At 41.6% G+C, this 13,319-nt stretch overlaps 2 protein-coding genes and 3 non-coding genes across 6 annotated transcripts; 3 read left to right on the top strand and 2 right to left on the bottom strand.

The window, feature by feature from the left end:
- Window positions 1-207: 207 nt before the first annotated feature.
- LOC119905539 lies at window positions 208-5,656 on the bottom strand. Its single transcript, XM_038722686.1, has 4 exons — window positions 5,067-5,656; window positions 4,023-4,325; window positions 1,600-1,635; window positions 208-1,222 (listed from the first exon to the last, which is right to left on the bottom strand). The coding sequence occupies exons 1-4, from the start codon at window positions 5,604-5,606 to the stop codon at window positions 779-781; spliced, it is 1,323 nt and encodes a 440-aa protein (XP_038578614.1). The 5' UTR covers window positions 5,607-5,656; the 3' UTR covers window positions 208-778.
- A 1,646-nt stretch (window positions 5,657-7,302) lies between these two features.
- On the bottom strand, window positions 7,303-9,352 carry LOC119905550. Of its 2 annotated transcripts, none has more exons than XM_038722700.1 (3): window positions 8,879-9,352; window positions 8,455-8,762; window positions 7,303-8,230 (listed from the first exon to the last, which is right to left on the bottom strand). In XM_038722700.1, exons 1-3 carry the CDS (start codon window positions 9,344-9,346, stop codon window positions 8,134-8,136), a joined length of 873 nt encoding a protein of 290 aa, XP_038578628.1. In that variant the 5' UTR covers window positions 9,347-9,352; the 3' UTR covers window positions 7,303-8,133. The 2 variants fall into 2 exon arrangements, with proteins under 2 accessions (XP_038578628.1, XP_038578629.1); XM_038722701.1 differs by having other exon boundaries at window positions 7,303-7,525.
- A 421-nt stretch (window positions 9,353-9,773) lies between these two features.
- trnaq-cug lies at window positions 9,774-9,845 on the top strand. The gene has a single exon. It is a non-coding gene; the product is annotated as a tRNA-Gln (tRNA).
- Window positions 9,846-12,039: 2,194 nt separating this feature from the next.
- On the top strand, window positions 12,040-12,122 carry trnal-cag. Its single transcript has one exon. It is a non-coding gene; the product is annotated as a tRNA-Leu (tRNA).
- Window positions 12,123-12,602: 480 nt separating this feature from the next.
- On the top strand, window positions 12,603-12,674 carry trnaq-uug. The gene has a single exon. It is a non-coding gene; the product is annotated as a tRNA-Gln (tRNA).
- Window positions 12,675-13,319: the final 645 nt, after the last annotated feature.

Below are 13,319 nucleotides of genomic sequence, written 5' to 3'. Positions count from 1 at the left end.
CAGGCCGCTCCTCATAAAACTGAAGCCAAACCATGGAAAAAGCTTTGGTTATAGTACTCGGTGTTTGGATTGGATTGTGAGTTGTTGTGTGCGAGAGAATATTGTACAAAGCTGGTGAAGTTATTACCAAAGACTGTGGAGAAAATTCTGTTCTTGAATAAAAAACCACAACACTGAAAATAATGCACTTTCAAATTTCATGTTTTCCAATTTATTCAATTCAATTTTATTTATATAGAGCCAAATCACAACAACAGTTATCTCACAGTGCTTTTCATAAAAGAGCAGGTCTAGACCGTACTCTATGATGCTATTTACAGAAGCCCAACAATTTATTAATAAGAAAGTTACAGAAAGTATAACTGGAACACCAACCGCTTATGTTAGAGATTAATTCAATAAGGACTGAATGCACACAAGAACTGAGATACAAAGTCATACAGAATGAGCACCTTTACCGTCGTACACTCACTATGGACAACCTTTAAACCTTTACCTGAGTAGAAGTTAGACGACTTTTATGGCAAATATAGTATTTCTACTTTTCTAAAGTACACGAACATTGTACAATATTTACAGACAAAATTAAGAGCAGTGTGTCGCTGTATGGTGCTGTGGTGGAGTGTTGCTTTTGAAAAAAAAGGTCCAGGGTTCAAATCCTGCTCAGGGCATCTCATTATTTCCCCAGGGAGAAAAAGATTAGCCATAAATGAGACTGAGCGAGGTTTCTCACAGTTGCATTTTGTACACTAATATCCGGACCGGTGCTGTGCTTTCATCAGAGTGAGGAGACCGATGATACGGACACCATTGTGGGGTGGGGGGCAGGGGGAGTGGCTGGGCGCCGTGACAGTGACGAACGAAGCCGAGGATCAGCCAATGCTGGAGGTGTAGGCCGAGGAGGGTTTACGGGAGATAAAACAGAAGTAGGGCGAGGGAAAGGGCGGGGGGGTAGTTTGGTCTTAGCAGTGCGCGGCTCTTTCATCTGGTCAGTGGACTCCAAGAGGGGGGAGGAGTGAGAAGGGGTGACTGGAGATGAGGGTGACCTGTGTGGAGTTCGGGGGGGTGAAGATGGTGAATCCTCACAGGTGATTTTTGGTGAGGGGGAGCGGAGACTCCTCCTCCCATGATCAAAGCTCTCTTCGGGCTGGGGCGGCTCTTCTTCAAGGTTTCTGCTGCACTGTGTCATGTCTTCTTCTTTTGATTCCTCTTGTCTCTTGTCCTTGGCACAGGAAGTAAAACAGGTTAGAGCTGAACAGTTTAACTCCTGACTTGTTAAGACAAAGTCCATCTGCCTTAAAAAGAGTGAATTTGTCAATAAAGCGCACTGAGTGTGTTGTTGTCTGAGTGAAAACTGATGAAGCAGCGCCCTCTAGCGGCCTCTGTGTAGATCACATGTCTCAACCTTGAGGATCCACAACTAATCTACAAGTTTTGAATCATTAACATTATTATTATTATTATCTAACTAAATATCCCAGTTAATTTGAGTCTTTCTCATTAGTTGGTGTTTATTTGTAAAGTCCATTTAGTAGCAACAATACAAGCATTACCCAGACCACAGTTTGGTCTGTATTCATAGATGAGGGATGGGTTTACCTCTGGTCTCACTCGTCCAAGACGAATTCCCTGCTCCTGCAAAGAGTTTCATACAGTGAGTTTGGATTTTCCATTTTCAGTAGGAAAAGGAGAAAACATGAAACACTCTCACTAATGTGTTTTTGTGTTATAAACCCCAGTTTTTCTAAACAGGTGTACAAGTTTTATAACTAGGTTCAGGATCAGAGACAACAAAGTATTTAAGCACAACTAAACCTCTCTCTTCCCCTCTGACTCAATGTTCACACAATGTGTGACAGGCTACAAAACACACCTACATTAAACCATGGAGCAGGGGCTGCTTCCCAACCCTTCATAAATCGATCATCATCCAACATTGTCAACAACCTCAGTTGCGGTCAGAAATCCATCCTAAGCTTTTGTCCTCTGACAACTCAAACATACTTGGGCCTTTGCCTTCCAGCAGAAACCTGACAACTTTTGGCGACCCCATCATAGTGTTCACCAGGGCCGATTCTATATCCTACATATTAATACAGTATATTGCGGCAATTAACCTATTCAGTCAATTGTAATGCCTTATTAATATGGCAAACTATTCAACAGTGTACATATATTCAAACAATCAAAAGCGTCCGTGTCGACTTAGCTTGGGAACCAGAGGGTCGCTGGTTCATGTCCAGCATGGACCATTGCCCCGAAACCCTAACTGCTCCCTGGGCGCTGCACATGGCTGCCCATTGCTCCTAATTAGGATGGGTTAAATGGAGCTAACAAATTCTGCATGTATTGTAAAGTGTATAAATCGTATGTGGTCAATAAAGATGAAACTCATCTTAACTAGGCACAGCACCTGTTAGAAGCTTTCTCATTCCACCTCTGTCTTCCCTCAGGCTTCACAAACAACCTAAACAGATGTATCCCTCAAACCCTGCATCCTTTCCACTTCTCTCGCTTCTGTCCTTCCATCATATTTTCTCTGGCAATCTCAGCTCCCCCCACCTTGATAATTGTAGCACAAACGGTACCCATGACAGCTATCTGTGATTATGCCATCGGTCAAAACCCGTAGATTCCTCCCGTTTCTTATAAGTCAATGAGGCATCATAGAAATGTACCCAGCCATCATAGCAGCCATTTTCGGGGTCCTAAATGGTTAAGAAAATCACTGCCATGTAATCTGACAATAGTGCCATCATAGAAATCATTTAAAGAGTTGGTATTATGCTAATTTTCTTTTTTTAAATCTTATTTAGAGGTTGTACCAGAGCAGGTTTACATGGTTATATTTTTGTCATACTGCACATTGCTGCAGCTCCTCTTTTCACCCTGTTTTGAAGGCTTCGTTTTAGCTATGGAGTGATACATCTTGTTTCTAAATGATCTTTGTTGGGAGTTGCACATGCTCAGTTCCTAGTTAAGGTCTACTAGCCAATCAGAAGCAGAGAAGGGCGGGTCAGCGAGAAGCCGGTAAACGGCTCGGGTTCAGCCGTACGTGTTGCCGACCAGCTTGGCAACATGGACTGGAGCGAGAGTTTCAGAGCGGTGAGTTATTAATCTGTATCCATAAAGTTTTAACTGAGCTCTGTCTCTACATCACAGGAACAACTTTATGTCCACTGACTGCCTGGAGGGTAGCTAGTGTTTGGAAGGGAGAGGAGAGCTGTGAGCTGCAGCTCGCTGTTTCTGAGGGCGTGTCGGAGTAGCTGCTTGGCGAGTGTTATATGAGGCGCATTTAGCTTTCATCCCTGTGACGTCACGAAGCGGCTGGACTACAAACAAGCTTGTTTTCAGTTGAGAGCAGAGTTTTCTGTGGGAGATGGGAACTCCCTTTGGGCTTTTTCAATCTGCAAACCTATTACATGCACAAAAAAGGAATATAACTCAATAAAGGAGAGGGAAAAAGCCAAAAAAGCAGAATACCACCTCTTTAAAGGATAATCACATTGTCTAGTAATAATTGCAGCTCGTGCGGAGGATCTCCCTGCTGTTGACCCAGCACAAGTTCATCATCTAAGACCTTCACATTCAAGTTACAAAACTCAATCAATGACTCACTTTCTCAGTCTTTCAGATTTTCAGGCATCGGCACCAGCCCTCTTCAGCCTTAGAACTCTCCACACAGGCAGTACATCAATAAATTTTGTCTTTCCATTTTATGTTTCTTCTTGGGCTTTATCCAAAGCAGAACACATGAAAAGACAGTTCCCCCTCTCAGAGTCTCGACTCCCCCGGATCCCTTCTGCCTAACTAACACCTTCATCCCCGCATCCCTCGGCCCACAACCCTTTATTCCTCTAACCTATCCCCTTCATCTCTATCAGTGCATTCCTTGACCCTCATCTCTTAATCCCTGACTCATCTTCCTCTTCCCCACTTCCCTCAACTTCTCACTCTTCTTCCTCTTCCTCTGGACCGACACATTAAGCTCAACATGGATCCATCAGGTGTTGATTATTTACCTGGTTTTCTTCTGCTTTAAGTGTAGGTCGAGTGGTTTTCGGATTTTTAATCAGTTCTTCAGCAACATCATAACAGCCATCCCATTTATCGCCACTTATTTTGTCCTCGACTGCTTCAGTCAACGTGTCTTTCGCAGCTTTTGTCAAAACCTCTTTCAGCACAATTTTCTCCTGGTCCAGAACCACTCTGTGATATAGATATTTTTTTTTAAATTTTGAATCCTCACAGCATTTCATCCATCCAAATGATGAAATTAAGGCAGCCGACACGAGGGAGCAAAAGAGTAGAGAGATGCCAATAACCTGAAAAAAAGATAACAAAGATGGTTAATATTATTGCCACAGAAACTGAGAAACAACAATGACTTTATTCCATCACTTTGAGATCATGAGTTTTTGTCTCGGAACAACAGAAGAACCAGCCCTCTAAGCGCACCACCACATCCTGTGCACGTTAGGTGCCAAACACAATCACAAAGCAGTCCACCCCTCACATTTCTGTAAATATCTGATTCTATCTTTTCATGTGACGACACTGAAGAAATGACACTTTGCTACAATGTAAAGTAGTGAGCGTGCAGCTTGTATAACAGTGTAAATCTGCTGTCCCCTCAAAATAACACATCACACAGCCGTTAATGTCTAAACCACTGGCAACAAAAGTGAGTACACCCCTAAGTGAAAATGTCCAAAATAGTAATTTTACCTCCCCAACGTGTCCTTTCTTCAGTGTTGTCACATGAAAAGATATAATCAAATATTTTCCAATATGTGAGGGGTGACTCACTTTTGTGAGAAACTGAAATTATCTTTTTCAGGACAACAATTTTCATTTTATCAAAATAATGCTTAAACATCACATCATCTTCAAAAACAACCTTTGTTTTGTTTTATCAAGATATCTCATGATCTCAAGACAACGAATAAAATAAAATAATATTGACAACAGCTGTTCTTAATATTTTACAGATGTACAAATAAAAGACAAGCTGATCTGATGGAATAACAGACATGATGCGTATAAAGCAGAGAGCAAAGACTCACCCAGGACCAGTCCTTCAGTTCAGCTATGATTTTTCGATCCATTGCTGTCATGTCAGTCTCGGCTTTGCAGGCTAACTGTTTCTGTTGTTTAGACTGATCATTCCAACAACAAACGTACCAGTCTCCATCGATTAACACGGATACAACCCACAGCAGACCGATGAAAACTGCCTTGATAATGTGATGCAAGAAAATGCAGAAGACTCTCCAAAGTCTTTCTTTACAGCATTGTTTGGTACAGGTACAGGTACATTTCCTGGTTCTTGGACATGTATATTTCCAGGCTCTCTTGAATTTCTTGTCCGTCCAGAGTTGTAAAACAAACAAAATGAAAAATGGCATAATCATGTAGAAAATGCAGACGAGAGTTTGTTGTTCGCACGAGCACTGCAAATCCTTGTCAAGCACAACATTGTGAATAAAAATCACAATGATTGCCAAGTATGTGCTGAGTTGTTTGAGAGCAAATTTTGGAAATAAGTCCTTCATCTTTGGTGCGAAGTTTGCTGCTGAGAGCTGCTGGTGGTAACCTGTGAACATCCCTATACAGGAAACAGGAAGAGAGCTGCTTTCACACAAAAGAGTTTGACTAAATCCCTTCATATAGCAAGTTAATGCACAGATAGCACAACGATGCACAATGCATAAAAAAACAAGAAGAGATCAGAACAGCTGCATCAACGTAAATATTTAAAACTGTAAAAGTAGATGAGAAGGTGCAAACGTCAGTCCTGCAGTGACAGGATTTACATAAACTGCTGATGAGAGTTAAGTCATTTATGGTACATGAAGCACTAGAAGGAAATAACTGGCCTAACAAAGAAACCACACGCTTGTGGTGGTGGTGTGTTTTCTTTTGCAGGTGCCAGCTCCTCCAACTCAAGTGCACAGTGTGGGCAAAGCTTTGTTTTTGGTTTGGTTTGACTACACAGGAGGCGCAGCGAGATGTTAGCAGACGTTAGCAGAGCAGCTTCAGTCCTGTGGGGTGGGAACGCTGACATAGAACTGGATCACTTCAGGAGAACTGACAGCGCCTGGTGAAAAAAATCCTTCAATTTAGATTGTGTTGATGGAGAATGTAGGCAACGTCACGGTGACGTCAGACGTCACAACAACGGAGAAACGAGGCAGAGAGATTTGTATTTTTTTCTTTGCGCCCAGATAACTTACATGTGGATTAGAACACGGATAACGTGCATGTCTCACCTCTGTTAGAAATACCCGTCTACATATACAAACTAAACATTCTGAATGTCCCAAGTTAGTTGTAAAGTTCTGTGAGGCTGTTGTGCTATGACACATTACACATAAATGCAAGTTTATCAGCTTTACACGGGCCCCCCACTATCAATATGCCTCTATCTTCACTCTCTGCTAATAAAACTAAGCCCATTAATGAAAGTTGGCAAGCCACAGAAGGATAACATTATTTCTATTAGTCTAATAAAACTATATTGACATGGAGGATAGCTTTGCTATAAACAGATGTAAATGCTCCGTACTTGTATAGCGCCTTTCTAGTCTTTTCAACCACTCAAAGCGCTTTTACACTACATCTGCATTCACCAGTCACACACATTCATACACTGAGCCTAAGTGCTCAAACGGAAACTAACATTCACACACATTCATACACTGGCGGAATAGCCGCCAGGGGCAAATCGGCGTTCAGTATCTTGCCCAAGGACACTTCAACACGCAACCAGGGGGAGCCAGGGATTGAACCGCCGACCATGCGATTAACAGCCAACCCGCTCTACCTCCTGAGCCGCCCCAACAGAGCAGCCATGCAACTTTAAAATAAAGTTACTAGTTAATTTTAACAGGCAGAGAAACCTTGAACAAAACTGGAGGGGGGTCATCCATCACTGCAGTCGTTCTTCTATAACCCCAGAGTCTCCGCAGTCAGCACTTATACAAAGCTCCTCAGTCCTACTGCTAAGAATTATTTGACACTTTTTACCTCATTATAACAAGATTACTGAAGAGACATTTAAATCTTAATGCTGATGATTTAGTTTCATGAAACGACATATAAACTTCTGACTTTATCATGAGTTCATCAGCTGCCTTAATCCTTTCATACATTTAGGAAATAAATATAAAGTATTTCAGATATGAAACTGTCAACTTGAGTAGCTGAACTAGTAACTACTAACTAGTGCTTGATTAAATATAGTTTATTACTTTGACTGTAGCCCTACAGCAGTAACAAGGAGAGAGACAGAGGATCATTTTCCCTTCATTGTTTATTGGAAGATATTTTCACAGTAATGATAAAACATGAAACAGATCTATTATTACAGATTCTATTATTATTACATTATTTTTTATGACAACTTTTTACACACATATGTACATTGAATGCAAAGTTTAAGATAAAAAGAAAACATTAAATCACTCTACATGATTGTTTTTATACTATATTCATTGTTCTCAGCTGGTTCTCCTGGAGGTTTCTGAAAAAAGCAAAAAAAAAAACATCAGTTTAGGTTAGAAGCCCTCAAATCTTCTGTAAAAGTATAAATACATCAATGTGAAAAATACTTCATTATATGTACAAGGTAAATGATGTGTTCTCAGGTCAAAGTAATATGTGCTCACATCCAGAGTAAAGCCAGTGGAAACTGATCATTGATGCATTTAATCTCCACAACTGGTTAAAATGCTTCCAGCTACAATTTTAAAGATTTGGGAATTTAACAGTGACAAACTGACAAAAGAATGAGATTAAGCCACTGCAGGACAGAAATAATGAAAATATCTAATAGCTGTGACTTTTCCAAACAACAGGCTGAATGTTTAATCACTGGAAACAGATAAATGTAGAGCAACAAGTAAAGAAACATCAAGAAGTAATTCAGCGAGGTAAAGTGGTTAAAAGGTAAATGTAAATATTTAAATATATTTAAATCCAAATGGAAGAGGAGGAAAAGTTGAAAGTCTCAAACAGAAATCCTCTTCTGCACAGAACTGAAGGAAATGCACCGATTGATATTTGGAGTAAAAGCTGAAGCAGCAGCGGCCTCTAGTGGCGTCTGGATACGTGAAACGCTGTCACTGCTGCTCAGAGGGATTCTGGGAATCTGCTGTCAGTTTCTAGTCTCCAGGACGTTTCACAGGCCATGTTCTGATCCTGTCTGTGATCCAGGTTCAAGACCAACCTGTGAATCAATCAATGAAACCAACAGGAGCGAATATGCAGCATGAAGATGATGAGAATCGTCTCCACTTTCACTGAGAAACACCAGCAGCTCATCATCTTCAGCTTCAGCTCAAAGTTTCATGATGAACACAAATTAAAGGAACTTGTTGATGCAGTTATTGTAATTCCTATAAGACATGTTGAGCTGAGTATCTACTGTGATGACAGGTGTGAATTCTTTACCTGGGTTCTTGTTGTTGCTCCTCTTCAGAAATGTTTGCTTTAGATCTTTTAATCAGTTCTTCAGCAACATCGAAACACTCCTCCCATTGTTTACCACGTATTCTCTCCTCGACTTCTGTAGTCAACTTTTCTTTTACTGATTTCCTCAGAATCTCTATCAAGACGTTTTCCTCCTCCTCTAAAATCAGTTTGTCCTTCAAAAGTTTTCTGTTGCAAGAACTTGATTTTCCACAACATTTCGTCCATCTGCACAGCGGCATAAGGGATGCCATCAAAATGATACCAAAGAGTAAAACTCCACCAATAACCTGAAAGAGAAACAAAGATGGTCGTGGATTTGCTGTCAGTTCATTCATTCATCTGATCAAAACAAGACCTCAGTGAAATAAAAGGTAACACACTCTGACATGATGGAAACACTCACCCTGGACTTGTTTTTCACTTCAGCAATGAGGACTTGCTCCTTTTCAGTGATCCTCCTCTTGTCTTTGCAGGCTAACTGTGCCTGTTGTTCAGAGCCATCATTCTTACAGCAAACATACCAGTCTCCATCAATATACACAAAAGCAACCCAAAGCAGACCAACTAACAAAGCCTTAAGAAGCTTACGCAAGAAAGAGCCTAAAAAACTGCAGATGTGAGGCCGGCTACGGCATCCAAACGCACCTGAACACATGTATCTAAAGACTCTCTGAAATGACCGGTCTGTCCACAGAATATAGATAAATATTATTAAAACTGGCAGGACCAGGTACGAAGTACAGTCAAAGACTTGTGGTTTACAAGTACACGCAAAGTCCATGTCGAGCAAAATATTGTAGGTAAACATCAAAATGACTGCAGTGTAGGTTCTGAGATTCCCAGAAGTGAGTTTTGTCAGTACGTCCTCCATCTCTGATGTTCAGTTTGCAAAAGCCTGCAGCTTAAACCCCTTTGTACATTTACTGACAGGAAACCGTGTATTTCCTGTTATTTTAAGAAATACAGTACTGTGCAAAGAATTTAGGCAGGTGTGGGGAAAAATGCTATAAACCTAGAATTGCATTAAAAGAAAAAGACAAAGATTAATAGACAAATAGAAAATATTATATTTATCAATTAATAAAATGCAAAGTGAGCGAACAGAATAAAAATTTAAATCAGATCAGTACATGGTGTGTCCGCCCTTTGCCTTCAAAACAGCAAAAATTCTTAAAGGTATACAAAGGCTTTTGTAGGCAAATTGTTAGGTGGTTGATTTAACAATATACCAAAAGGGCACTTTTGTTCTCTGCATAGATAATATTCATGTAAGAGACTGCCTCCCATTTTTGTGCAGTGGTTCCATGGTGTAATGGTTAGCACTCTGGACTCTGAATCCAGTGATCCGAGTTCAAATCTCGGTGGAACCTGAATTTAAGCGCGAGTGCAACCTGTCCACTTCTGGATAATCACGAACCTTCAGCTCATCTTGTCGTATGTGAAAGTTTAAGGATGTGTTTCCAAGTGGACAGTTTACTGTCAAAAGTCATTCACCATGGCAAGGCCGAGCACAGCAACATGACACAAGGTAGTTACACTGCGTCAGCAAGGTCTCTCACAGGCAGACATTTCAAGGCAACCGACTTTGCAGATGTGAAGAAGCACAAAGAAACGGGAAACACTTTGGACCTTAGACGCAGTGAAGATGTCCAGCAGTTCTATCAGCTCACAGCTGCAGAAAACAGCGGGACCCTGGTCCACTAATCTACTGTCCGGAGAGGTATGGTCAGGAGTGGCCTTCATGGAAGACTTGCAGCCAAAAAGCCTCCAACATGGAAACAAGGCCAAACGATTCAACCATGCATGTAAACCACATAAGGCCGAATAAGTGTACTCAGGCGGTCCGCAAGGCCAAAATAGATTATTATAAGGAACAGCTCTCTCTTTGTAGTTCTAATCCCAGTAAATTTTGGGAAATAGTTAAGGGCATGGAAAGTAGACCCTCCTCCCTGCAGCTGCCAGTGTCCCTCAACATTGATGATTTCATTGTCACAGACAAAGGCCGTATGACAGAGCTCTTCAATCTTCATTTCATTAAGTCTGGCTCCCTGTTTGACTTAACCACACCTCCCTGACAATCCAACGTGCCCTTTTCTCCCATTAAATCAAAGGTAACTAGATGTGAAACACATCCCCCTAGTCATCAATACCTGTAACACAGTTTTACCCTCCGGCCTGTTACGGAGTCTCACCACCGCAACCGTCAAGGTCTTAAATGACATTATTACAGATTCACTTGACAAGAAGCAATGTTGTGCTGCTTGTTTTATTGACCTGGCAAAAGCTTTCGACACAATGGACCATTCCATCCTAGCGAACCGACTAAGGAACGTTGGTGTCTCTGAGCATTCAGTGGCGTGGTTTGCCAATTACCTCACTGGCAGAGTCCAAAGTGTAAGGTCAGAACATCTGCTGTCTAAGGCCCTTACTGTCACCAAGGGAGTACCACAAGGCTCAATTTTAGGCCCACCACTTTTTTAAAGATTGGGGGTTCTCATTCACCCAATCTGCTAAACTCACCCTGATTCAGATGACTATATTACCCATGCTAGACTTTGGTTATGTAATTTACATGTCTGAAGGTAAGGGACATCTCGAGCGGCTAGATGTTCTTAATCACTCAGCTATCAGACTTGCCACCAATGCTCCTTACAGGACACACCACTGCAATCTGTACGCCTCCATAAACTGGACATCCCTTCACGCTCGACGTAAGATCCACTGGTTTATGCTCACTTAAAAAAACTCTTTTAGGCCTAACCCCTCCGTATTTGGGATGTCTACTTCATCCTTCTTCCATCACCTACAGCATCCGCTCTTCTAGTCACATCCGGCTACAAATCCCTTCGGCTAACACATCATTAGGTCGCACCGCCTTTCAGTTCGCTGCGTCCAAAGATTGGAACCAACAACAAAAAAAAAAACTCTCCACTCTAGTCAACACTGCCACTTTTAAAGGCAAAATCACCAACTTGTTCACAGAAAACTGTAATTGCTTCATGTGATGTTATGTGTTGTTGTTATATGTCGCTCTGCTACTATCTAGATTGTTGTCATTATTCAGCTTTTGTGCCATTTGTTGTATTGTCTACTCTCTGTAGATTTTCTTATGTCTAGTCTGTTATTATGTCTCTTTACCTGTCTTTTAATTATTTTCTCATCTGGTCTCTTCGTGTCCTTGTGCCTGGTTTTTAGGTTGGTTGTTGGGACTGTGTTGTTGTCCTGCATCCTCTGTCTATTTTTTCGTGTTTTTATTTAATCCCAGTACCCTTTCCCAAACAAGGCCTTTGTCCCCTGCCAGGCCGTTGTTGTAAATAAGAAACTGTTCTGAATTAACTTGCCTGGTAAAATAAAGGTATAATAAAAATCATTTTAAAAGTCTTCATAATCACAGAACGTTGTCTGATCTTGTTGGATGTGGAAAGTTAGACTGTGTTTCATGACCAATTGGATGACGTTGTGGCGGGAGTTGAGCCATAGCATGTCATGGCATAGTGTATTGTATCGTGTCGTATGCACTCTGTCATGATATAGCAAAGGTTCTACTGTGCACAAGGTTGCGCAGTCAGGATGGCCGAGCGGTCTAAGGTGCTGCGTTCAGGTCGCAGTCTCCTCTGGAGGCGTGGGTTCGAATCCCACTTCTGACAGCTACTTTTCAAACTCAGCAAAATGCCTTTCACACGGTATTGGGGTAGAAGAGTCAATCGTTCCTTGTATGTTGGATGATAAGTGATAAGTAAAAACAGACAGTGTTAGTAGTACAGTGGGTTTGACATACAGATTCAAAGAAGAAGTTGTTCTCTAGCCTCTCATGTAATATTTGGTGTGACCACCCTTTGCTTTTAAAATAGCATCAGTTCTTCCAGGCGCACTTGCACAAAGTCAGGGATTTTGTAGGTTTATCGTCAGCTGTTTGATTAAACAATTATACCAAACAGATGCTAATGATCACCAATTCAACATGTAGGTTTCAAACACAATCATTACCTGAAACAGAAACAGCTTGGGGAGGAATTCAACTGGGTGAGGAACAGCCAAACCCAACAGCTCTCCCACGTCTGTTCTCTGCATAGATAATATATACATGGTGATTTCACGTAAGAAACTGCCTCCTGTCTCTGTGTAGTGGTTCCATGGTGTAATGGTTAGCCCTCTGGACTTTGAATCCAGTGATCCGAGTTCAAATCTCGGTGGAACCTGAATTTAAGCGCGAGTGCAACCTGTCCACTTCTGGATAATCACGAACCTTCAGCTCATCTTGTCGTATGTGACAGTTTAAGGATGTGTTTCCAAGTGGACAGTTTACTGTCAAAAGTCATTCACCATGGCAAGGCCGAGCACAGCAACATGATACAAGGTAGTTACACTGCGTCAGCAAGGTCTCTCACAGGCAGACATTTCAAGGCAACCGACTTTGCAGATGTGAAGAAGCACAAAGAAACGGGACCTTAGACGCAGTGAAGATGTCCAGCAGTTCTATCAGCTCACAGCTGCAGAAAACAGCGGGACCCTGGTCCACTAATCTACTGTCCGGAGAGGTATGGTCAGGAGTGGCCTTCATGGAAGACTTGCAGCCAAAAAGCCTCCAACATGGAAACAAGGCCAAACGATTCAACCATGCATGTAAACCACATAAGGCCGAATAAGTGTACTCAGGCGGTCCGCAAGGCCAAAATAGATTATTATAAGGAACAGCTCTCTCTTTGTAGTTCTAATCCCAGTAAATTTTGGGAAATAGTTAAGGGCATGGAAAGTAGACCCTCCTCCCTGCAGCTGCCAGTGTCCCTCAACATTGATGATTTCATTGTCACAGACAAAGGCCGTATGACAGAGCTCTTCAATCT

Source organism: Micropterus salmoides, unplaced genomic scaffold (genome assembly GCF_014851395.1).
Source record: "Micropterus salmoides isolate LMB-PRFRI ecotype aquatic unplaced genomic scaffold, ASM1485139v1 Ms_hic_scaffold_16, whole genome shotgun sequence".
Lineage (NCBI taxonomy): Eukaryota > Metazoa > Chordata > Actinopteri > Centrarchiformes > Centrarchidae > Micropterus > Micropterus salmoides.
This window is presented reverse-complemented; position numbering and strand designations above follow the sequence as displayed.

Bases quoted from the DNA above. Each gene is read 5' to 3' on its own strand.
- LOC119905539 (XM_038722686.1), bottom strand. From the start codon at position 5,606: ATGTTCACAGGTTACCACCAGCAGCTCTCAGCAGCAAACTTCGCACCA. The intron at 1,636-4,022 runs GTAAATAATCAA...AACTCTTTGCAG, and splicing joins TTAAAGCAGAAGAAAACCAG to GAGCAGGGAATTCGTCTTGG. The intron at 1,223-1,599 runs GTAAACCCATCC...TCCTGTGCCAAG, and splicing joins TTGGACGAGTGAGACCAGAG to GACAAGAGACAAGAGGAATC.
- LOC119905550 (XM_038722700.1), bottom strand. From the start codon at position 9,346: ATGGAGGACGTACTGACAAAACTCACTTCTGGGAATCTCAGAACCTAC. The intron at 8,763-8,878 runs GTGAGTGTTTCC...TTTCTCTTTCAG, and splicing joins AAGTGAAAAACAAGTCCAGG to GTTATTGGTGGAGTTTTACT. The intron at 8,231-8,454 runs GTAAAGAATTCA...ATTGATTCACAG, and splicing joins GAGCAACAACAAGAACCCAG to GTTGGTCTTGAACCTGGATC.